Source organism: Oncorhynchus masou, unplaced genomic scaffold, assembly GCF_036934945.1.
Source record: "Oncorhynchus masou masou isolate Uvic2021 unplaced genomic scaffold, UVic_Omas_1.1 unplaced_scaffold_1811, whole genome shotgun sequence".
Taxonomy (NCBI): Eukaryota; Metazoa; Chordata; class Actinopteri; order Salmoniformes; family Salmonidae; genus Oncorhynchus; species Oncorhynchus masou.
In genome coordinates, this window is record NW_027008323.1 from 84,060 (window position 1) to 109,842 (window position 25,783).

Here is a 25,783-nt window from a genome sequence, read left to right on the forward strand (position 1 = left end):
ACAGCCAGAAGAGGACTGGCCACCCTTCAGAGCCTGGTTCCTCTCTACCCAGTACAGCCAGAAGAGGACTGGCCACCCTTCAGAGCCTGTTTCCTCTCTACCCAGTACAGCCAGAAGAGGACTGGCCACCCTTCAGAGCCTGGTTCCTCTCTAGGTTTCTTCCTATGTTCCTGCCTTTCCAGAGAGTTTTTCCTAGCCACCGTGCTTCTACATCTGCATTGCTTGCTCTTTGGGCTTTTAGGCTGGGTTTCTGTATGAGCACTTTGTGACATCTGCTGATGTAAAAAGGACTTTTGATTGCTTGAGTAACCAGAGCATAAAACAGCTGACTGCGAATGCAAATTCTGCCAGATAAATCCTACACATGCATTGAAATAAAAGGCATAGCCTACATCAGACTTACTTAGGCCTACAATCGACAAGGACGCATGAAGACAAACAAACTCGACTAAAGAATGACGAATATCGCGAAATACAAAAGGAAAATCTACTTTTGAAAAGGTGCTAAAACCACGCCCGTGATTCAGCACCTCTGATTGGACAGCGCCTCGGTACAGGAATAGTGGAGCTCTGTGACGTGGTGCTGAATGGATAGTACATCTGTCGAGTCATCAGCTTCAGGACATTCGGAAAGCATTTAGACACCTTCCCCTTTTCCACATTTTGTTACGTTACAGCCTTTATCTAAAATTGTTTTTTGTTTTTTTATAAATGTTGAATTTTTCCCACAAATTAATACAAATAAAAAACATAAATACCTTACTTACATAAGCATTTAGACCATTTGCTATGAGACTCAAAATTGAGCTCAGGTGCATCTTGTTTCGATTGATCCTCCTTGAAATGTTTCTACAACTTGATTGGAGTCCACCTGTGGTAAATTTCATTGATTAGACATGATTTGGAAAGGCACACACCTGTCTATATAAGGTCCCACAGTTGACAGTGCATGTCAGAGCAAAACCAAGCCATGCGGTTGAAGGAATTGTCCATAGAGCTCCGAGACAGGTTTGTGTTGAGGCGCAGATCTGGGGAAGAGTACCAAAACATTTCTGCAGCATTGAAGGTCCCCAAGATCACTGGTTGCCCGGCCAAACTGAGCAATCGGGGAGAAGGGCCTTGGTCAGGGAGGTGACCAAAAACCCAATGGTCACTCTGACAAAGCTCCAGAGTTCCTCTGTGGAGAAAGGAAAAACTTCCAGAAGGACAACCATCTCTGCAGCACTCCACCAATCTGGCCTTTATGGTAGAGTGGTCAGATGAAAGCCACTCCTCAGTAAAAGGCACATGACAGCTCGCTTGGAGTTTGCTAAAAGACATCTAAAGGAATACTCAGACCATGAAAAACTCTTTGGCCTGAATGCCAAGCATCACGTCTGGAGGATGCGTGGCACCATCCCTGCAGTGAAGCATGGTGGTGGCAGCATCATGCTGTGGGTATGTTTTTCAGCGACAGGGACTGTGAGACTAGTCAGGATCGAAGGAAAGATGAAAGGAGCAAGTACAGAAAGAACCTTGATGAAAACCTGCTCCAGAGTGCTCAGGACCTCAGACTGGGGCGGAGATTCACCTTCCAACAGGACAACGACCCTCAGCACACAGCCAAGAGAATGCAGGAGTGGCTTCGGGACAAGTGTCTGAATGTCCTTGAGAGGCCCAGCCAGAGCCCGGACTTGAACCCGATCTAAAAATCTCTGGATAGACCTGAAAATAGTTGTCCAGCAATGCTCCCCATCCAACCTGACAGAGCTTGAGAGGATCTGCAGAGAAGAATGTGAGAAACTCCCCAAATACAGGTGGGCCAAGCTTGTAGTTTCATACCCAGGAAGGCTTGAGGCTGTAATCGCTGCCAAAGGTGCTTCAACAAAGTACTGAGTAAATGGTCTGAATATTTATGTAAATTTAATATTTCAGTTGTATTTTTTTGTTTTTGCTTTGTCATTATGGGGTATTTTGTGTACATTTTAGAATTAGGTTGTAACGTAACATAATGTGAAGTAAGTCAACGGGTCTGAATAACTTCTGAATGCACTGTATATAACTATTTAGTTTGTGGCCAGCTAGAAATGTTTTGGGCACAGTTAGATATCTTACAATGCGTATATGAAAATCATAACTGGTCCCCAGATCTTTATAAATGGTAGGATGAATTGTAAATTGGCACCCCACATGAAAAAGGTTGCAGACTCCCCTGCTATTGGCTGTATGAAGCCACCCTTGTCGAACGTAAGCCCACAGTGTACCATGACAGTGTCATTGTCTCGTGTGCTTCAGTCAGAGATGATCCTCGTGTGTCCGCCAGTTCATTTGTGCGTTTCCTTTCATCTCCATGGAAGGGAAACATTCTGCGAATATTGAAGCAGATTCTGCGGATCAAATCAAATCAAATGTATTTATATAGCCCTTCCTACATCAGCTGATATCTCAAAGTGCTGTACAGAATCCCAGCCTAAAACCCCAAACAGCAAGCAATGCAGGTGTAGAAGCACGGTGGCTAGGAAAAACTCCCTAGAAAGGCCAAAACCTAGGAAGAAACCTAGAGAGGAACCAGGCTATGAGGGGTGGCCAGCCCTCTTCTGGCTGTGCCGGGTGGAGATTATAACAGATCATGGCCAAGATGTTCAAGTGTTCATAAATGACCAGCATAGTCAAATAATAATAATCACAGTAGTTGTTGAGGGTGCAGCAAGTCAGCACCTCAGGAGTAAATGTCAGTTGGCTTTTCATTCCCGATCATTAAGAGTATCTCTACCGCTCCTGCTGTCTCTACAGAGTTGAAAACAGCAGGTCTGGGACAGGTAGCACATCCGGTAAACAGGTCAGGGTTCCATAGCCGCAGGCAGAACAGTTGAAACTGGAGCAGCAGCACGGCCAGGTGGACTGGGGACAGCAAGGAGTCATCATACCAGGTTGTCCTGAGGCATGGTCCTAGGGCTCAAGTCCTCAGAGAGAGAGAAAGAAAGAGAGAAAGAGAGAATTAGAGAGAGCATACTTAAATTCACACAGGACACCGGATAAGACAGGAGAAGTACTCCAGATATAACAAACTAACCCTAGCCCCCCGACACATAAACTACTGCAGCATAAATACTGGAGGCTGAGACCGGAAGGGTCAGGAGACACTATGGCCCCGTCCGATGATACCCCAGGACAGGGCCAAACAGGAAGGATATAACCCCACCGGGTTATCTTCAACCACCAACTTACCATCCTGAGAAAAGGCCAAGTATGGCCCACAAAGATCTCCGCTACAGCACAAACCCAAGGGGGGGCGCCAACCCAGACAGGAAGATCACGTCAGTGACTCAACCCCCTCAAGTGACGCACCCCTCCTAGGGACGGCATGAAATAGCACCAGTAAGCCAGTAACTCAGGCCCTGTAATAGGGTTAGAGGCAGAGAATCCCAGTGGGGAGAGGGGAACCGGCCAGGCAGAGACAACAAGGGCGGTTCGTTGCTCCAGAACCTTTCCGTTCACCTTCACACTCCTGGGCCAGACTACACTCAATCATAAAAGAGAAGAGATGAGTTTTCAGTAAAGACTTAAAGGTTGAGACCGAGTTTGCGTCTCTCACGTGGGTAGGCAGACCATTCCATAAAAATGGAGCTCTATAGGAGAAAGCCATGCCTCCAGCTGTTTGCTTAGAAATTCTAGGGACAATTAGGAGGCCTGCGCCTTGTGACCGTAGCGTACAAGTAGGTATGTATGGCAGGACCAAATCGGAAAGATAGGTAGGAGCAAGCCCATATAATGCTTTGTAGGTTAGCAGTAAAAACCTTGAAATCAGCCCTTGCCTTGACAGGAAGCCAGTGTAGGGAGGCTAGCACTGGAGTAATATGATCAAATCTTTTGGTTCTAGTCAGGATTCTAGCAGCCGTATTTAGCACTAACTGAAGTTTATTTAATGCTTTATCCGGGTAGCTGGAAAGTAGAGCATTGCAGTAGTCTAACCTAGATGTAACAAAAGCATGGATTCATTTTTCTGAATCATTTTTGGACAGAAAGTTTCTGATTTTTGCAATGTTACGTAGATGGAAAAAGCTGTCCTTGAAACAGTCTTGATATGTTCGTCAAAAGAAAGATCAGGGTCCAGAGTAACGCCGAGGTCCTTCACATCTTTATTTGAGACGACTGTACAACCATCAAGGTTAATTGTCAGATTCAACAGAAGATCTCTTTGTTTCTTGGGACCTAGAACAAGCATCTCTATTTTGTCCGAGTTTAAAAGTAGAAAGTTTGCAGCCATCCACTTCCTTATGTCTGAAACACAGGCTTCTAGCGAGGGCAATTTTGGGGCTTCACCATGTTTCATTGAAATGTACATCTGTGTGTCATCCGCATAGCAGTGAAAGTTAACATTATGTTTTCGAATGACATCTCCAAGAGGTAAAATATATAGTGAAAACATTAGTGGTCCTAAAACGGAACCTTGAGGAACACTGAAATTTACAGTTGATTTGTCAGAGGACAAACCATTCACAGAGACAAACTGATATCTTTCCAACAGATAAGATCTAAACCAGGCCAGAACTTGTTCGCGTAGACCAATTTGGGTTTCCAATATCTCCAAAAGAATGTGGTGATCGATGGTATCAAAAGCAGCACTAAGGTCTAGGAGCACGAGGACAGATGCAGAGCCTCGGTCTGACACCATTAAAAGGTCATTTATCACATTCACAAGTGCAGTCTCAGTGCTTTTTCTATAATTTCTATAACTCAATGTGTAACTCTGTGTTGCCTGTTCACACTGCTATGCTTTATCTTGGCCAGGTCGCAGTTGCAAATGAGAACTTGTTCTCAACTAGCCTACCTGGTTAAATAAAGGTGAAATAAAAAAATAAAAAAATAAATAAAACCTTGAAAGCGGCAGCTATACCCTTTAGCTCAGTGCGAATGTTGCCTGTAATCCATGGCTTCTGGTTGGGGTATGTACGTACAGTCACTGTGGGGATGACGTCCTCAATGTACTTATTGATAAAGCCCGTGACTGATGTGGTGTTCTCCTCAATGCCATCGGAAGAATTCTGGAACATGTTCGTCTGTGATAACAAAATAGTCCTGTAGTTTAGCATCTGCTTCATCTGACCATTTTTTTTATAGACTGAGTCACTGGTGCTTCCTGCTTTAATTTTTGCTTGTAAGCAGGAATCAGGAGGATAGAGTTGTGGTCAGATTTACCAAATGGAGGGTGAGGGAGAGCTTTGTACGCGTCTCTGTGTGTGGCGGCTGCTGCTCTCTGCTTTCTACAAGTGAGAGAAAAGGGCGCAGGCTGCTGCTCTCTGCTTTCTACAAGTGAGAGAAAAGGGCGCAAGCTGCTGCTCTCTGCTTTCTACAAGTGAGAGAAAAGGGCGCAGGCTGCTGCTCTCTGCTTTCTACAAGTGAGAGAAAAGGGCGCAAGCTGCTGCTCTCTGCTTTCTGCAAGTGAGAGAAAAGGGCGCAGGCTGCTGCTCTCTGCTTTCTACAAGTGAGAGAAAAGGGCGCAAGCTGCTGCTCTCTGCTTTCTACAAGTGAGAGAAAAGGGCGCAGGCTGCTGCTCTCTGCTTTCTACAAGTGAGAGAAAAGGGCGCAAGCTGCTGCTCTCTGCTTTCTACAAGTGAGAGAAAAGGGAGCAGGCTGCTTCTCTCTGCTTTCTACAAGTGAGAGAAAAGGGCGCAGGCTGCTGCTCTCTGCTTTCTACAAGTGAGAGAAAAGGGCGCAAGCTGCTGCTCTCTGCTTTCTACAAGTGAGAGAAAAGGGCGCAGGTTGCTGCTCTCTGCTTTCTACAAGTGAGAGAAAAGGGCGCAGGCTGCTGCTCTCTGCTTTCTACAAGTGAGAGAAAAGGGCGCAGGCTGCTTCTCTCTGCTTTCTACAAGTGAGAGAAAAGGGCGCAGGTTGCTGCTCTCTGCTTTCTACAAGTGAGAGAAAGGGCGCAGGCTGCTGCTCTCTGCTTTCTACAAGTGAGAGAAAAGGGCGCAGGTTGCTGCTCTCTGCTTTCTACAAGTGAGAGAAAGGGCGCAGGCTGCTGCTCTCTGCTTTCTACAAGTGAGAGAAAGGGCGCAGGCTGCTTCTCTCTGCTTTCTACAAATGAGAGAAAAGGGCGCAGGTTGCTGCTCTCTGCTTTCTACAAGTGAGAGAAAGGGCGCAGGCTGCTGCTCTCTGCTTTCTACAAGTGAGAGAAAAGGGCGCAGGCTGCTTCTCTCTGCTTTCTACAAGTGAGAGAAAAGGGCACAGGCTGCTGCTCTCTGCTTTCTACAAGTGAGAGAAAAGGGCGCAGGCTGCTTCTCTCTGCTTTCTACAAGTGAGAGAAAAGGGCACAGGCTGCTGCTCTCTGCTTTCTACAAGTGAGAGAAAAGGGCGCAGGCTGCTGCTCTCTGCTTTCTACAAGTGAGAGAAAGGGCGAAGGCTGCTGCTCTCTGAGCGATGCCAGTCAGCCAATAAAACCAGCTGTTGTATTTTAATTGGGATTGGAATTAATTTAATTTAACTTTACCTTTTTGGTCTGTGTATGAATATAAACTCTAAAATTGGACTATTTTGTAACAGATTTGAAGCTGGAAACTATTTTATTGCCCAATTTTCAGTGAGATTAAGAAATCTTTTAGCTTTGAGGAAAGTCAGGAAACATTAGGGAAGTAAATATGACATGATAAATAGTAGAGGCATAAATAGTCATGATGTCTTTCAGCTATATTCATCATCAGGTCTAGGAGAACTGGTTGACAACTTGTTGTGTCTGTCTGTCTGTCTGTCTGTCTGTCTGTCTGTCTGTCTGTCTGTCTGTCTGTCCAGGGGGTCTACATTGCAGGCCTGGGATCCTTCACCTTCTCTCAGCAGAAGCTGGACGTAGGCAACAAGTTTGTTTTGATCCAGCGACCCATCTTCCTGCTCTCTGAGAAGCTGTCCCAGTCACACGGCCTCAAGCAGGTCAAACCGCTGTCTGCAGGTGAGTGGGCCAAGAACACACACACACACGCACGCGAGTACGCGTACGCACGCACGCACACAGACAGACACACACATGAGACATCGTCTGTTAACGCTAGCGCGTTTATGTGAACGATCGCAGATGTCAAGCCTGAGTTGTGAAAAAACCCGGTGCACAGCTGTGTGTCTAAATCCAAGTGTTGCTTTTAGCAGTAGCAACACGATGACATGTCCGTTCTAGTCGTTGTATTTCTATGCGTGTGCCTGTGCCACCCGTCTGTCCGTCCGTCGTCACTGCAGGGGATGTGCCACTGGTCCAGCTCAACTTCCCAGCCCTGTCTGTGGAGAGCATGTTGGGGGTGGGATAGAGAGAGCCATCTTGGTGTGTTACTATGACTGTGGAGAGCATGTTGGGGGTGGGATAGAGAGAGCCATCTTGGTCTGTTAATATCTGTCTGTGGAGAGCATGTTGGGGGTGGGATAGAGAGAGCCATCTTGGTGTGTTAATATCTCTGTCTGTGGAGAGCATGTTGGGGGTGGGATAGAGAGAGCCATCTTGGTGTGTTACTATCTCTGTCTGTGGAGAGCATGTTGGGGGTGGGATAGAGAGAGCCATCTTGGTGTGTTACTATGTCTGTCTGTGGAGAGCATGTTGGGGGTGGGATAGAGAGAGACATCTTGGTGTGTTACTATCTCTGTCTGTAGAGAGCATGTTGGGGGTGGGATAGAGAGCCATCTTGGTCTGTTAATATCTGTCTGTGGAGAGCATGTTGGGGGTGGGATAGAGAGAGCCATCTTGGTGTGTTACTATCTCTGTCTGTGGAGAGCATGTTGGGGGTGGGATAGAGAGAGCCATCTTGGTGTGTTAATATCTCTGTCTGTGGAGAGCATGTTGGGGGTGGGATAGAGAGAGCCATCTTGGTGTGTTAATATCTGTCTGTGGAGAGCATGTTGGGGGTGGGATAGAGAGAGCCATCTTGGTGTGTTACTATCTGTCTGTGGAGAGCATGTTGGGGGTGGGATAGAGAGAGCCATCTTGGTGTGTTACTATCTGTCTATGGAGAGCATGTTGGGGGTGGGATAGAGAGAGCCATCTTGGTCTGTTAATATCTGTCTGTGGAGAGCATGTTGGGGGTGGGATAGAGAGCCATCTTGGTGTGTTACTATGACTGTGGAGAGCATGTTGGGGGTGGGATAGAGAGAGCCATCTTGGTGTGTTAATATCTCTGTCTGTGGAGAGCATGTTGGGGGTGGGATAGAGAGAGCCATCTTGGTGTGTTAATATCTCTGTGGAGAGCATGTTGGGGGTGGGATAGAGAGAGCCATCTTGGTGTGTTGCTATGTCTATCTGTGGAGAGCATGTTGGGGGTGGGATAGAGAGAGCCATCTTGGTGTGTTACTATGTCTGTCTGTGGAGAGCATGTTGGGGGTGGGATAGAGAGAGACATCTTGGTGTGTTACTATCTCTGTCTGTAGAGAGCATGTTGGGGGTGGGATAGAGAGAGCCATCTTGGTCTGTTAATATCTGTCTGTGGAGAGCATGTTGGGGGTGGGATAGAGAGAGCCATCTTGGTGTGTTACTATCTGTCTGTGGAGAGCATGTTGGGGGTGGGATAGAGAGAGCCATCTTGGTGTGTTACTATCTCTGTCTGTGGAGAGCATGTTGGGGGTGGGATAAAGAGAGCCATCTTGGTGTGTTAATATCTCTGTCTGTGGAGAGCATGTTGGGGGTGGGATAGAGAGAGCCATCTTGGTGTGTTACTATGTCTGTCTGTGGAGAGCATGTTGGGGGTGGGATAGAGAGAGACATCTTGGTGTGTTACTATCTCTGTCTGTAGAGAGCATGTTGGGGGTGGGATAGAGAGCCATCTTGGTCTGTTAATATCTGTCTGTGGAGAGCATGTTGGGGGTGGGATAGAGAGAGCCATCTTGGTGTGTTACTATCTCTGTCTGTGGAGAGCATGTTGGGGGTGGGATAGAGAGAGCCATCTTGGTGTGTTAATATCTCTGTCTGTGGAGAGCATGTTGGGGGTGGGATAGAGAGAGCCATCTTGGTGTGTTAATATCTGTCTGTGGAGAGCATGTTGGGGGTGGGATAGAGAGAGCCATCTTGGTGTGTTACTATCTGTCTGTGGAGAGCATGTTGGGGGTGGGATAGAGAGAGCCATCTTGGTGTGTTACTATCTGTCTATGGAGAGCATGTTGGGGGTGGGATAGAGAGAGCCATCTTGGTCTGTTAATATCTGTCTGTGGAGAGCATGTTGGGGGTGGGATAGAGAGAGCCATCTTGGTGTGTTAATATCTCTGTCTGTGGAGAGCATGTTGGGGGTGGGATAGAGAGAGCCATCTTGGTGTGTTACTATCTGTCTGTGGAGAGCATGTTGGGGGTGGGATAGAGAGAGCCATCTTGGTGTGTTACTATCTCTGTCTGTGGAGAGCATGTTGGGGGTGGGATAAAGAGAGCCATCTTGGTGTGTTAATATCTCTGTCTGTGGAGAGCATGTTGGGGGTGGGATAGAGAGAGCCATCTTGGTGTGTTAATATCTCTGTCTGTGGAGAGCATGTTAGGGGTGGGATAGAGAGAGCCATCTTGGTGTGTTAATATCTCTGTGGAGAGCATGTTGGGGGTGGGATAGAGAGAGCCATCTTGGTGTGTTACTATCTCTGTCTGTGGAGAGCATGTTGGGGGTGGGATAAAGAGAGCCATCTTGGTGTGTTACTATCTCTGTCTGTGGAGAGCATGTTGGGGGTGGGATAGAGAGAGCCATCTTGGTGTGTTACTATCTCTGTCTGTGGAGAGCATGTTGGGGGTGGGATAGAGAGAGCCATCATGGTGTGTTAATATCTCTGTCTGTGGAGAGCATGTTGGGGGTGGGATAGAGAGAGCCATCTTGGTGTGTTAATATCTCTGTCTGTGGAGAGCATGTTGGGGGTGGGATAGAGAGAGCCATCTTGGTCTGTTAATATCTCTGTCTGTGGAGAGCATGTTGGGGGTGGGATAGAGAGAGCCATCTTGGTCTGTTAATATCTCTGTCTGTGGAGAGCATGTTGGGGGTGGGATAGAGAGAGCCATCTTGGTGTGTTACTATCTCTGTCTGTGGAGAGCATGTTGGGGGTGGGATAGAGAGAGCCATCTTGGTGTGTTACTATCTCTGTCTGTGGAGAGCATGTTGGGGGTGGGATAGAGAGAGCCATCTTGGTGTGTTAATATCTCTGTCTGTGGAGAGCATGTTGGGGGTGGGATAGAGAGAGCCATCTTGGTGTGTTAATATCTCTGTGGAGAGCATGTTGGGGGTGGGATAGAGAGAGCCATCTTGGTGTGTTACTATCTCTGTCTGTAGAGAGCATGTTGGGGGTGGGATAGAGAGAGCCATCTTGGTCTGTTAATATCTCTGTCTGTGGAGAGCATGTTGGGGGTGGGATAGAGAGAGCCATCTTGGTGTGTTACTATCTCTGTCTGTGGAGAGCATGTTGGGGGTGGGATAGAGAGAGCCATCTTGGTCTGTTAATATCTCTGTCTGTAGAGAGCATGTTGGGGGTGGGATAGAGAGAGCCATCTTGGTCTGTTACTATCTCTGTCTGTGGAGAGCATGTTGGGGTGGGATAGAGAGAGCCATCTTGGTGTGTTAATATCTCTGTCTGTGGAGAGCATGTTGGGGGTGGGATAGAGAGAGCCATCTTGGTGTGTTACTATCTCTGTCTGTGGAGAGCATGTTGGGGGTGGGATAGAGAGAGCCATCTTGGTGTGTTACTATCTCTGTCTGTGGAGAGCATGTTGGGGGTGGGATAGAGAGAGCCATCATGGTGTGTTAATATCTCTGTCTGTGGAGAGCATGTTGGGGGTGGGATAGAGAGAGCCATCTTGGTGTGTTAATATCTCTGTCTGTGGAGAGCATGTTGGGGGTGGGATAGAGAGAGCCATCTTGGTGTGTTACTATGTCTGTCTGTGGAGAGCATGTTGGGGGTGGGATAGAGAGAGACATCTTGGTGTGTTACTATCTCTGTCTGTAGAGAGCATGTTGGGGGTGGGATAGAGAGCCATCTTGGTCTGTTAATATCTGTCTGTGGAGAGCATGTTGGGGGTGGGATAGAGAGAGCCATCTTGGTGTGTTACTATCTCTGTCTGTGGAGAGCATGTTGGGGGTGGGATAGAGAGAGCCATCTTGGTGTGTTAATATCTCTGTCTGTGGAGAGCATGTTGGGGGTGGGATAGAGAGAGCCATCTTGGTGTGTTAATATCTGTCTGTGGAGAGCATGTTGGGGGTGGGATAGAGAGAGCCATCTTGGTGTGTTACTATCTGTCTGTGGAGAGCATGTTGGGGGTGGGATAGAGAGAGCCATCTTGGTGTGTTACTATCTGTCTATGGAGAGCATGTTGGGGGTGGGATAGAGAGAGCCATCTTGGTCTGTTAATATCTGTCTGTGGAGAGCATGTTGGGGGTGGGATAGAGAGCCATCTTGGTGTGTTACTATGACTGTGGAGAGCATGTTGGGGGTGGGATAGAGAGAGCCATCTTGGTGTGTTAATATCTCTGTCTGTGGAGAGCATGTTGGGGGTGGGATAGAGAGAGCCATCTTGGTGTGTTAATATCTCTGTGGAGAGCATGTTGGGGGTGGGATAGAGAGAGCCATCTTGGTGTGTTGCTATGTCTATCTGTGGAGAGCATGTTGGGGGTGGGATAGAGAGAGCCATCTTGGTGTGTTACTATGTCTGTCTGTGGAGAGCATGTTGGGGGTGGGATAGAGAGAGACATCTTGGTGTGTTACTATCTCTGTCTGTAGAGAGCATGTTGGGGGTGGGATAGAGAGAGCCATCTTGGTCTGTTAATATCTGTCTGTGGAGAGCATGTTGGGGGTGGGATAGAGAGAGCCATCTTGGTGTGTTACTATCTCTGTCTGTGGAGAGCATGTTGGGGGTGGGATAGAGAGAGCCATCTTGGTGTGTTAATATCTCTGTCTGTGGAGAGCATGTTGGGGGTGGGATAGAGAGAGCCATCTTGGTGTGTTACTATCTGTCTGTGGAGAGCATGTTGGGGGTGGGATAGAGAGAGCCATCTTGGTGTGTTACTATCTCTGTCTGTGGAGAGCATGTTGGGGGTGGGATAAAGAGAGCCATCTTGGTGTGTTAATATCTCTGTCTGTGGAGAGCATGTTGGGGGTGGGATAGAGAGAGCCATCTTGGTGTGTTACTATCTCTGTCTGTGGAGAGCATGTTGGGGGTGGGATAGAGAGAGCCATCATGGTGTGTTAATATCTCTGTCTGTGGAGAGCATGTTGGGGGTGGGATAGAGAGAGCCATCTTGGTGTGTTAATATCTCTGTCTGTGGAGAGCATGTTGGGGGTGGGATAGAGAGAGCCATCTTGGTGTGTTACTATGTCTGTCTGTGGAGAGCATGTTGGGGGTGGGATAGAGAGAGACATCTTGGTGTGTTACTATCTCTGTCTGTAGAGAGCATGTTGGGGGTGGGATAGAGAGCCATCTTGGTCTGTTAATATCTGTCTGTGGAGAGCATGTTGGGGTGGGATAGAGAGAGCCATCTTGGTGTGTTACTATCTCTGTCTGTGGAGAGCATGTTGGGGGTGGGATAGAGAGAGCCATCTTGGTGTGTTAATATCTCTGTCTGTGGAGAGCATGTTGGGGGTGGGATAGAGAGAGCCATCTTGGTGTGTTAATATCTGTCTGTGGAGAGCATGTTGGGGGTGGGATAGAGAGAGCCATCTTGGTGTGTTACTATCTGTCTGTGGAGAGCATGTTGGGGGTGGGATAGAGAGAGCCATCTTGGTGTGTTACTATCTGTCTATGGAGAGCATGTTGGGGGTGGGATAGAGAGAGCCATCTTGGTGTGTTAATATCTCTGTCTGTGGAGAGCATGTTGGGGGTGGGATAGAGAGAGCCATCTTGGTGTGTTACTATGACTGTGGAGAGCATGTTGGGGGTGGGATAGAGAGAGCCATCTTGGTCTGTTAATATCTGTCTGTGGAGAGCATGTTGGGGGTGGGATAGAGAGCCATCTTGGTGTGTTACTATGACTGTGGAGAGCATGTTGGGGGTGGGATAGAGAGAGCCATCTTGGTGTGTTAATATCTCTGTCTGTGGAGAGCATGTTGGGGGTGGGATAGAGAGAGCCATCTTGGTGTGTTAATATCTCTGTGGAGAGCATGTTGGGGGTGGGATAGAGAGAGCCATCTTGGTGTGTTGCTATGTCTATCTGTGGAGAGCATGTTGGGGGTGGGATAGAGAGAGCCATCTTGGTGTGTTACTATGTCTGTCTGTGGAGAGCATGTTGGGGGTGGGATAGAGAGAGACATCTTGGTGTGTTACTATCTCTGTCTGTAGAGAGCATGTTGGGGGTGGGATAGAGAGAGCCATCTTGGTGTGTTACTATCTCTGTCTGTAGAGAGCATGTTGGGGGTGGGATAGAGAGAGCCATCTTGGTCTGTTAATATCTGTCTGTGGAGAGCATGTTGGGGGTGGGATAGAGAGCCATCTTGGTGTGTTACTATGACTGTGGAGAGCATGTTGGGGGTGGGATAGAGAGAGCCATCTTGGTGTGTTAATATCTCTGTCTGTGGAGAGCATGTTGGGGGTGGGATAGAGAGAGCCATCTTGGTGTGTTAATATCTCTGTGGAGAGCATGTTGGGGGTGGGATAGAGAGAGCCATCTTGGTGTGTTGCTATGTCTATCTGTGGAGAGCATGTTGGGGGTGGGATAGAGAGAGCCATCTTGGTGTGTTACTATGTCTGTCTGTGGAGAGCATGTTGGGGGTGGGATAGAGAGAGACATCTTGGTGTGTTACTATCTCTGTCTGTAGAGAGCATGTTGGGGGTGGGATAGAGAGAGCCATCTTGGTCTGTTAATATCTGTCTGTGGAGAGCATGTTGGGGGTGGGATAGAGAGAGCCATCTTGGTGTGTTACTATCTCTGTCTGTGGAGAGCATGTTGGGGGTGGGATAGAGAGAGCCATCTTGGTGTGTTAATATCTCTGTCTGTGGAGAGCATGTTGGGGGTGGGATAGAGAGAGCCATCTTGGTGTGTTACTATCTGTCTGTGGAGAGCATGTTGGGGGTGGGATAGAGAGAGCCATCTTGGTGTGTTACTATCTCTGTCTGTGGAGAGCATGTTGGGGGTGGGATAAAGAGAGCCATCTTGGTGTGTTAATATCTCTGTCTGTGGAGAGCATGTTGGGGGTGGGATAGAGAGAGCCATCTTGGTGTGTTACTATCTCTGTCTGTGGAGAGCATGTTGGGGGTGGGATAGAGAGAGCCATCATGGTGTGTTAATATCTCTGTCTGTGGAGAGCATGTTGGGGGTGGGATAGAGAGAGCCATCTTGGTGTGTTAATATCTCTGTCTGTGGAGAGCATGTTGGGGGTGGGATAGAGAGAGCCATCTTGGTGTGTTACTATGTCTGTCTGTGGAGAGCATGTTGGGGGTGGGATAGAGAGAGACATCTTGGTGTGTTACTATCTCTGTCTGTAGAGAGCATGTTGGGGGTGGGATAGAGAGCCATCTTGGTCTGTTAATATCTGTCTGTGGAGAGCATGTTGGGGGTGGGATAGAGAGAGCCATCTTGGTGTGTTACTATCTCTGTCTGTGGAGAGCATGTTGGGGGTGGGATAGAGAGAGCCATCTTGGTGTGTTAATATCTCTGTCTGTGGAGAGCATGTTGGGGGTGGGATAGAGAGAGCCATCTTGGTGTGTTAATATCTGTCTGTGGAGAGCATGTTGGGGGTGGGATAGAGAGAGCCATCTTGGTGTGTTACTATCTGTCTGTGGAGAGCATGTTGGGGGTGGGATAGAGAGAGCCATCTTGGTGTGTTACTATCTGTCTATGGAGAGCATGTTGGGGGTGGGATAGAGAGAGCCATCTTGGTGTGTTAATATCTCTGTCTGTGGAGAGCATGTTGGGGGTGGGATAGAGAGAGCCATCTTGGTGTGTTACTATGACTGTGGAGAGCATGTTGGGGGTGGGATAGAGAGAGCCATCTTGGTCTGTTAATATCTGTCTGTGGAGAGCATGTTGGGGGTGGGATAGAGAGCCATCTTGGTGTGTTACTATGACTGTGGAGAGCATGTTGGGGGTGGGATAGAGAGAGCCATCTTGGTGTGTTAATATCTCTGTCTGTGGAGAGCATGTTGGGGGTGGGATAGAGAGAGCCATCTTGGTGTGTTAATATCTCTGTGGAGAGCATGTTGGGGGTGGGATAGAGAGAGCCATCTTGGTGTGTTGCTATGTCTATCTGTGGAGAGCATGTTGGGGGTGGGATAGAGAGAGCCATCTTGGTGTGTTACTATGTCTGTCTGTGGAGAGCATGTTGGGGGTGGGATAGAGAGAGACATCTTGGTGTGTTACTATCTCTGTCTGTAGAGAGCATGTTGGGGGTGGGATAGAGAGAGCCATCTTGGTCTGTTAATATCTGTCTGTGGAGAGCATGTTGGGGGTGGGATAGAGAGAGCCATCTTGGTGTGTTACTATCTCTGTCTGTGGAGAGCATGTTGGGGGTGGGATAGAGAGAGCCATCTTGGTGTGTTAATATCTCTGTCTGTGGAGAGCATGTTGGGGGTGGGATAGAGAGAGCCATCTTGGTGTGTTACTATCTGTCTGTGGAGAGCATGTTGGGGGTGGGATAGAGAGAGCCATCTTGGTGTGTTACTATCTCTGTCTGTGGAGAGCATGTTGGGGGTGGGATAAAGAGAGCCATCTTGGTGTGTTAATATCTCTGTCTGTGGAGAGCATGTTGGGGGTGGGATAGAGAGAGCCATCTTGGTGTGTTACTATCTGTCTATGGAGAGCATGTTGGGGGTGGGATAGAGAGAGCCATCTTGGTCTGTTAATATCTGTCTGTGGAGAGCATGTTGGGGGTGGGATAGAGAGCCATCTTGGTGTGTTAATATCTCTGTCTGTGGAGAGCATGTTGGGGGTGGGATAGAGAGAGCCATCTTGGTGTGTTAATATCTCTGTCTGTGGAGAGCATGTTGGGGGTGGGATAGAGAGAGCCATCTTGGTGTGTTAATATCTCTGTCTGTGGAGAGCATGTTGGGGGTGGGATAGAGAGAGCCATCTTGGTGTGTTAATATCTCTGTCTGTGGAGAGCATGTTGGGGGTGGGATAGAGAGAGCCATCTTGGTGTGTTAATATCTCTGTCTGTGGAGAGCATGTTGGGGGTGGGATAGAGAGAGCCATCTTGGTGTGTTACTATCTGTCTGTGGAGAGCATGTTGGGGGTGGGATAGAGAGAGCCATCTTGGTGTGTTACTATCTCTGTCTGTGGAGAGCATGTTGGGGGTGGGATAAAGAGAGCCATCTTGGTGTGTTAATATCTCTGTCTGTGGAGAGCATGTTGGGGGTGGGATAGAGAGAGCCATCTTGGTGTGTTAATATCTCTGTCTGTGGAGAGCATGTTAGGGGTGGGATAGAGAGAGCCATCTTGGTGTGTTAATATCTCTGTGGAGAGCATGTTGGGGGTGGGATAGAGAGAGCCATCTTGGTGTGTTACTATCTCTGTCTGTGGAGAGCATGTTGGGGGTGGGATAAAGAGAGCCATCTTGGTGTGTTACTATCTCTGTCTGTGGAGAGCATGTTGGGGGTGGGATAGAGAGAGCCATCTTGGTGTGTTACTATCTCTGTCTGTGGAGAGCATGTTGGGGGTGGGATAGAGAGAGCCATCATGGTGTGTTAATATCTCTGTCTGTGGAGAGCATGTTGGGGGTGGGATAGAGAGAGCCATCTTGGTGTGTTAATATCTCTGTCTGTGGAGAGCATGTTGGGGGGTGGGATAGAGAGAGCCATCTTGGTCTGTTAATATCTCTGTCTGTGGAGAGCATGTTGGGGGTGGGATAGAGAGAGCCATCTTGGTCTGTTAATATCTCTGTCTGTGGAGAGCATGTTGGGGGTGGGATAGAGAGAGCCATCTTGGTGTGTTACTATCTCTGTCTGTGGAGAGCATGTTGGGGGTGGGATAGAGAGAGCCATCTTGGTGTGTTAATATCTCTGTCTGTGGAGAGCATGTTGGGGGTGGGATAGAGAGAGCCATCTTGGTGTGTTAATATCTCTGTGGAGAGCATGTTGGGGGTGGGATAGAGAGAGCCATCTTGGTGTGTTACTATCTCTGTCTGTGGAGAGCATGTTGGGGGTGGGATAGAGAGAGCCATCTTGGTGTGTTACTATCTCTGTCTGTAGAGAGCATGTTGGGGGTGGGATAGAGAGAGCCATCTTGGTGTGTTACTATCTCTGTCTGTGGAGAGCATGTTGGGGGTGGGATAGAGAGAGCCATCTTGGTGTGTTACTATCTCTGTCTGTGGAGAGCATGTTGGGGGTGGGATAGAGAGAGCCATCTTGGTGTGTTACTATCTCTGTCTGTAGAGAGCACGTTGGGGGTGGGATAGAGAGAGCCATCTTGGTCTGTTAATATCTCTGTCTGTGGAGAGCATGTTGGGGGTGGGATAGAGAGAGCCATCTTGGTCTGTTACTATCTCTGTCTGTGGAGAGCATGTTGGGGGTGGGATAGAGAGAGCCATCTTGGTGTGTTAATATCTCTGTCTGTGGAGAGCATGTTGGGGGTGGGATAGAGAGAGCCATCTTGGTGTGTTACTATCTCTGTCTGTGGAGAGCATGTTGGGGGTGGGATAGAGAGAGCCATCTTGGTGTGTTACTATCTCTGTCTGTGGAGAGCATGTTGGGGGTGGGATAGAGAGAGCCATCATGGTGTGTTAATATCTCTGTCTGTGGAGAGCATGTTGGGGGTGGGATAGAGAGAGCCATCTTGGTGTGTTAATATCTCTGTCTGTGGAGAGCATGTTGGGGGTGGGATAGAGAGAGCCATCTTGGTGTGTTAATATCTCTGTCTGTGGAGAGCATGTTGGGGGTGGGATAGAGAGAGCCATCTTGGTGTGTTACTATCTCTGTCTGTAGAGAGCATGTTGGGGGTGGGATAGAGAGAGCCACCTTGGTCTGTTAATATCTCTGTCTGTGGAGAGCACGTTGGGGGTGGGATAGAGAGAGCCATCTTGGTCTGTTAATATCTCTGTCTGTGGAGAGCATGTTGGGGGTGGGATAGAGAGAGACATCTTGGTGTGTTACTATCTCTGTCTGTGGAGAGCATGTTGGGGGTGGGATAGAGAGAGCCATCTTGGTGTGTTAATATCTCTGTCTGTGGAGAGCATGTTGGGGGTGGGATAGAGAGAGCCATCTTGGTGTGTTAATATCTCTGTCTGTGGAGAGCATGTTGGGGGTGGGATAGAGAGAGCCATCTTGGTGTGTTAATATCTCTGTCTGTGGAGAGCATGTTGGGGGTGGGATAGAGAGAGCCATCTTGGTCTGTTAATATCTGTCTGTGGAGAGCATGTTGGGGGTGGGATAGAGAGAGCCATCTTGGTCTGTTACTATCTCTGTCTGTGGAGAGCATGTTGGGGGTGGGATAGAGAGAGCCATCTTGGTGTGTTAATATCTCTGTCTGTGGAGAGCATGTTGGGGGTGGGATAGAGAGAGCCATCTTGGTCTGTTAATATCTGTCTGTGGAGAGCATGTTGGGGGTGGGATAGAGAGAGCCATCTTGGTCTGTTACTATCTCTGTCTGTGGAGAGCATGTTGGGGGTGGGATAGAGAGAGCCATCTTGGTGTGTTAATATCTCTGTCTGTGGAGAGCATGTTGGGGGTGGGATAGAGAGAGCCATCTTGGTGTGTTAATATCTCTGTCTGTGGAGAGCATGTTGGGGGTGGGATAGAGAGAGCCATCTTGGTGTGTTACTATCTCTGTCTGTGGAGAGCATGTTGGGGGTGGGATAGAGAGAGCCATCTTGGTGTGTTACTATCTCTGTCTGTGGAGAGCATGTTGGGGGTGGGATAGAGAGAGCCATCATGGTGTGTTAATATCTCTGTCTGTGGAGAGCATGTTGGGGGTGGGATAGAGAGAGCCATCTTGGTGTGTTAATATCTCTGTCTGTGGAGAGCATGTTGGGGGTGGGAGAGAGAGCCATCTTGGTGTGTTAATATCTCTGTCTGTGGAGAGCATGTTGGGGGTGGGATAGAGAGAGCCATCTTGGTGTGTTAATATCTCTGTCTGTGGAGAGCATGTTGGGGGTGGGATAGAGAGAGCCATCTTGGTCTGTTAATATCTCTGTCTGTGGAGAGCATGTTGGGGGTGGGATAGAGAGAGCCATCTTGGTGTGTTACTATCTCTGTCTGTGGAGAGCATGTTGGGGGTGGGATAAAGAGAGCCATCTTGGTCTGTTAATATCTGTCTGTGGAGAGCATGTTGGGGGTGGGAGAGAGAGCCATCTTGGTGTGTTAATATCTCTGTCTGTGGAGAGCATGTTGGGGGTGGGATAGAGAGAGCCATCTTGGTGTGTTACTATCTCTGTCTGTAGAGAGCATGTTGGGGGTGGGATAGAGAGAGCCATCTTGGTGTGTTACTATGTCTGTCTGTGGAGAGCATGTTGGGGGTGGGATAGAGAGAGCCATCTTGGTCTGTTAATATCTCTGTCTGTGGAGAGCATGTTGGGGGTGGGATAGAGAGAGCCATCTTGGTGTGTTACTATCTCTGTCTGTAGAGAGCATGTTGGGGGTGGGATAGAGAGAGCCATCTTGGTGTGTTAATATCTCTGTCTGTGGAGAGCATGTTGGGGGTGGGATAGAGAGAGCCATCTTGGTGTGTTAATATCTCTGTCTGTGGAGAGCATGTTGGGGGTGGGATAGAGAGAGCCATCTTGGTGTGTTACTATCTGTCTATGGAGAGCATGTTGGGGGTGGGATAGAAAGAGCCATCTTGGTCTGTTAATATCTGTCTGTGGAGAGCATGTTGGGGGTGGGATAGAGAGAGCCATCTTGGTGTGGCTGACTCTTATCCAACCCAGGTTGTCTGTCTATACACGACTGCTGAGCTAAAGCCTATAGCTTTAACCTGGATAACCAAGTCTTCAGGTCTCAAGACAAGCTGGTTAATCAGCACAGGAGACCAGTACACTAACACTAGTAATGTGAGTTATCCATCTGTCTTCACAGCAGGGGACGTGCCACTGGTCCAGCTCAACTTCACAGTCCTGTCTGTGGAGAGCCCGTTTGAGCGTCACGTGGTGGAGGGCTGTGTGAGAGAGACTCTGCTGGTGTTGCTGAGAGCCGTGGCCGCCGGACGCTCAGTCCTCTTCACCTTCCACGCCATCGGAGAGCTGTTGTTCTGCCGGAGCAAAGTCAAGATGAAGTTCTACCACGACTTTGTCACCTCCCTGGACGGCAGCGGGAAGCTGCTCTTGGCGCTCTCCAATGTCAGTAGGGTGTATTAGATATGTCATGTAGGTAGTGTGCGTATGGGGGTTGGGTTGGGTAGGGTGTGTGTGTGTGTGTGTGTGTGTGTGTGTGTGTGTGTGTGTGTGTGTGTGTGTGAGAGACAGAGAGAGAGAGAGAGAGAGTGAGCAGATGTGTATGAAGTGCGTTTGTATTTGTGTTGATGACAATTCCCCTACTCCACTCTCTATCCCAGAGACCTGGCACCAGCAACTCTGTCCTGTTTGAGAGATCCAGCATAACAGGGACCAGCAACGCCATCATCCTCCCCAGGATCTCTTCCGAACAGGGGGGGAAGGACTGGGGAGAGGAGGCCCTGGCCCAGGTCCAGACAGACTCAGACAGGAAGAAGAAGAATGGAGGTGAGGGAGAGACAGTGGTGTAATCTAGTCCTCTAAAAACAAGGGTTTTTATGGCCAAATTGAATTGATGACCATATTCAACTGACTGATGACCATATTCAATTGATGACTATATTCAATTGATGACCATATTCAATTGATGACTATATTCAATTGATGACCATATTCAATTGATGACTATATTCAACTGATGACCATATTCAACTGATGACCATATTCAATTGATGACCATATTCAATTGATGACCATATTCAATTGATGACCATATTCAATTGATGACCATATTCAACTGATGACCATATTCAACTGATGACCAAATTCAAATGATGACCATATTCAACTGATGACCATATTCAATTGATCACCATATTCAACTGATGACCAAATTCAATTGATGACCATATTCAACTGATGACCATATTCAATTGATCACCATATTCAACTGATGACCATATTTATTTGATTTGGATTAACTCAGTGAATATCTCGATCAGATTGAGGGATTTTAATGGGTGTAACGTCTCTGGTGAGTGATATGTGTTGCTCTCACTTAACCTTGATAACCCAGTGTTGGAGAGAAAGGTAAGCTGATATAACATTATCTAGACATGGGCGTATCCCAGAACATGTATGTCTCTTCATCTGCCGAGTCTTTATCATCTGTAGTTATGTTACCACGTTTACCCAGAATCCCTGGTGACTCCGCAGTCCAGATCCAGACACACCCTGCACCCAGCCAAGGTCAACGGGATCAGTCTCACTGATGACCTGGAGCCCAGACCTCCAGTGGAGACCAACACTGACAGGTACTGTCGGACTCACTGCTAACCCCAGTTATCGTCGGACTCACTGCTAACCCCTGCTATTGTCGGTCTCACTGTTAACCCCAGCTATTGTCGGCTAACACTGCTAACCCCTGCTATTGTCGGCCTCACTGCTAACCCCAGCTATTGTCGGCTAACATTGCTAACCCCAGCTATTGTCGGCCTCACTGCTAACCCCAGCTATTGTCGGCCTCACTGCTAACCCCAGCTATTGTCGGACTCACTGCTAACCCCAGTTATCGTCGGACTCACTGCTAACCCCTGCTATTGTCGGTCTCACTGTTAACCCCAGCTATTGTCGGCTAACACTGCTAACCCCTGCTATTGTCGGCCTCACTGCTAACCCCAGCTATTGTCGGCTAACATTGCTAACCCCAGCTATTGTCGGCCTCACTGCTAACCCCAGCTATTGTCGGCCTCACTGCTAACCCCAGCTATTGTCGGCCTCACTGCTAACCCCAGCTATTGTCAGCCTCACTGCTAAACCCAGCTATTGTCAGCCTCACTGCTAACCCCAGCTATTGTCGGCCTCACTGTTAACCCCAGCTATTGTCGGCTTCACTGTTAATCCCAGCTATTGTCGGCTTCACTGTTAACCCCAGCATTGTCGGCTAACACTATTGCTAACCCCGGCTATTGTCGGCTTCACTGTTAACCCCAGCTATTGTCGGCTAACACTGTTAACCCGAGCTATTGTCGGCCTCACTGCTAACCCCAGCTATTGTCGGCTAACACTGTTAACCCCAGCTATTGTCAACAGTGTTAACCCCAGCTATTGTCGGCCTCGCTGCTAACCCCAACTATTGTTGGCCTCACTGCTAACCCTGGCTATTGTCGGCTAACACTGTTAACCCCAGCTATTGTCGGCTAACACTGTTAACCCCAGCTATTGTCGACCTCGCTGCTAACCCCAACTATTGTCGGCCTCACTGCTAACCCTAGCTATTGTCGGCTAACACTGTTAACCCCTGCTATTGTCGGCTAACACTGTTAACCCCAGCTATTGTCGGCCTCGCTGCTAACCCCAACTATTGTTGGCCTCACTGCTAACCCCGGCTATTGTCGGCTAACACTGTTAACCTCAGCTATTCTCGGCCTCACTGCTAACCCCAGCTATTGTCGGCCTCACTGCTAACCCCAGCTATTGTCGGCCTCACTGCTAACCCCAGCTATTGTCGGTCTCACTGTTAACCCCAGCTATTGTCGGCTAACACTGTTAACCCCAGCTATTGTTGGCCTCATTGCTAACCCCAGCTATTGTCGGTCTTACTGCTAACCCCAACTATTGTCGGTCTCACTGCTAACCCCAGCTATTGTCGGTCTCACTGCTAACCCCAGCTATTGTCGGCAAACACTGTTAATCCCAGCTATTGTCGGCAAACACTGTTAACCCCAGCTATTGTCGGCTAACACTGTTAACCCCAGCTATTGTCGGCTAACACTGTTAACCCCAGCTATTGTCGGCTAACACTGCTAACCCCAGCTATTGTCGGCTAACACTGTTAACCCCAGCTATTGTCGGCTAACACTACTAACCCCAGCTATTGTCGGCTAACACTGTTAACCCCACCTATTGTCGGCTAACACTGCTAACCCCAGCTATTGTCGGCTAACACTGTTAACCCCAGCTATTGTCGGCTAACACTGTTAACCTCATCTCCTACTGACCAGGCTGCATGGCACCATATCCCATATGTTAAGTAGTGCACTACTTCATAGGGCTTTGATCAAAAGTAGTGCACTACTTCATAGGGCTTTGATCAAAGGTAGTGCACTACTTCATAGAGCTTTGATCAAAGGTAGTGCACTACATAAGGAATAGGGTGCCATTTGGGACATTGGGGCGGCAGGGTAGCCTAGTGGTTAGAGTGTTGGACTTGTAACCGGAAGGTTGCAAGTTACAACCCCCAAGCTGACAAGGTACAAATCTGTCGTTCTGACCCCTGAACAGGCAGCTAACCCACTGTTCCTAGGCCGCCATTGAAAATAAGAATTTGTTCTTAACTGACTTGCCTAGTTAAATAAAGGTTAAAAAAATAAATAATTGTCACATACTGCCACAGGATAGTGAGTGAAGCTTGACCCTGGTAGGTCTCACCTTTACACCTGTTAATCCAGGACAGAGACACAAGACCTCTCTAACCCTGTTAATCCAGGACTGTAACACAAGACCCCACTCCCAGCCTACAGCAGATTGCATAATTTAACAGAAAACCAGTTTGGAAACCAGTGTTTTAATCATCACTTCTAAGAGCTATCCTTATGTTTTACCCAAATAAGTTAAATTCAGTGAGTAGCCTTGACTAAGACCTGTAGACTTGCATTAGCTCTCTGACCCAGTAATAAGTTAAATTCAGTGGCTAAGACCTGAAGACCCAATACCTAGGCTATGTCCCAATTATCTCTCCTTCCTCCCAAAGTGTGTACTTGTTCACTTCCCTTCACTGATTTGAAAGGAAATGACTGGTATAAGAAATATGGTGGAAACTCCCAGTAGCCCCATGCCTCCAATTCAATGCTTTTAGATTTATGGGAAGTAGTGAACAAGTTTTTATTATATTATTGGAACACACCCTTGGGCAATCTGCATGAGTTTAGGAGAGGGTACTTGTGTTACTGTCCTGTCCGGGGGTAGTGGCTCCATGAATGATGCAGCTCTCCCTGTGTGGGACAGTTCCTCACCTGTCACCACCTGATCATTCAGACAGTGTGCCCTGAGGTTTAGCCTGCCCTGCACCCCCCACAGCGGTCCCGTGGCCCTGGACTCTGAAACTAGACCCCTCTGGACGTTCCTCCGTCCATACAGACACTGTCTGCGTCCCCAATGACACCCTATTGGAAGCCTTCAATTATCACTTGGCTCCGGCTGTGCAGGAGAAAGTGACGCGGTGGTGTGTGTGTGTGTATTTGTGATGTGGTGTGTGTTCGTTTGGTCAAACGAAGTGCACTATGGGAATAGGGTGCCATTTGGGGTACATAACCAGGTGTATTTTGGTCTCCCAGGACTGTGGTTGAAAAGCCCCTGGTCTGAAAGATAACCCAGGACTGCGATTGTATTTGCATTTATTATGGATCTCCACTACTCTTCCTGGGGTCCAGAAAAATTAAGGCAGCTATAGCCCCTGATCTGAAAGATGACCCAGGACTGTGTTTGAATAGCTCCTAATCTGAAAGATAACCTCGGACTGTGGTTGAATAGCCCCTGAGCTGAAAGATAACCTAGGACTGTGGTTGAATAGCCCCTGATCTGAAAGATAACCTCGGACTGTGGTTGAATAGCCCCTGAGCTGAAAGATAACCCAGGACTGTGGTTGAATAGCTCCTGATCTGAAAGATAACCCAGGACTGTGGTTGAATAGGTCCTGAGCTGAAAGATAACCTCGGACTGTGGTTGAATAGCTCCTGAGCTGAAAGATAACCTACGACTGTGGTTGAATAGCCCCTGAGCTGAAAGATAACCCAGGACTGTGGTTGAATAGCCCCTGAGCTGAAAGATAACCCAGGACTGTGGTTGAATAGCTCCTGAGCTGAAAGATAACCCAGGACTGTGGTTGAATAGCCCCTGATCTGAAAGATAACCCAGGACTGTGGTTGAATAGCTCCTGATCTGAAAGATAACCCAGGACTGTGGTTGAATAGCTCCTGAGCTGAAAGATAACCCAGGACTGTGGTTGAATAGCTCCTGATCTGAAAGATAACCCAGGACTGTGGTTGAATAGCCCCTGAGCTGAAAGATAACCCAGGACTGTGGTTGAATAGCCCCTGATCTGAAAGATAACCCAGGACTGTGGTTGAATAGCTCCTGATCTGAAAGATGACCCAGGACTGTGGTTGAATAGCCCCTGAGCTGAAAGATAACCCAGGACTGTGGTTGAATAGCTCCTGATCTGAAAGATATCTGTTTCTGCTATCTGCTATCTGTTTCCAACCTGCTGTCCTGTAGGTCCACAGTGTCTATCCTACCACTGGAGGATGCTGCTCTGAAGGAGGGGAAGGTGAAGAGGGGGGACTCTCACCTGGACATGCCCTGTGTCAACCACAACAGGGCTGGACAGGTGTGTGTGTGTGTGCCGGACACTCTGCTTTTGTGGGTGTGTATGAGGGGTATCAATCAATCAATCAATCAACCAACAACTGTGTGTTTCCCTATAGGAGGTGTTACCTGTGTATATAACATCACCTATCCTTCCCTATAGGAGGTGTTACCTGTGTGTATAACATCACCTATCCTTCCCTATAGGAGGTGTTACCTGTGTATATAACATCACCTATCCTTCCCTATAGGAGGTGTTACCTGTGTATATAACATCACCTATCCTTCCCAATAGGAGGTGTTACCTGTATATATAACATCACCTATCCTTCCCTATAGGAGTTGTGTTACCTGTGTATATAACATCACCTATCCTTCCCTA

At 48.2% G+C, this 25,783-nt stretch overlaps 1 protein-coding gene across 1 annotated transcript; it reads left to right on the forward strand.

Annotated features, from left to right (window-relative positions):
- Positions 1-1,287: 1,287 nt before the first annotated feature.
- On the forward strand, positions 1,288-25,423 carry LOC135532305 (coiled-coil domain-containing protein 81-like; the record flags this gene model as incomplete). The annotated part of the gene is made up of 7 exons (XM_064959873.1): positions 1,288-1,437; positions 6,769-6,922; positions 19,904-20,163; positions 20,379-20,544; positions 21,113-21,126; positions 21,211-21,350; positions 25,312-25,423. Coding segments are annotated over exons 1-7 (996 nt in total), but the record flags the coding sequence as incomplete, so codon positions are not given.
- Between the last annotated feature and the right edge of the window lie 360 nt (positions 25,424-25,783).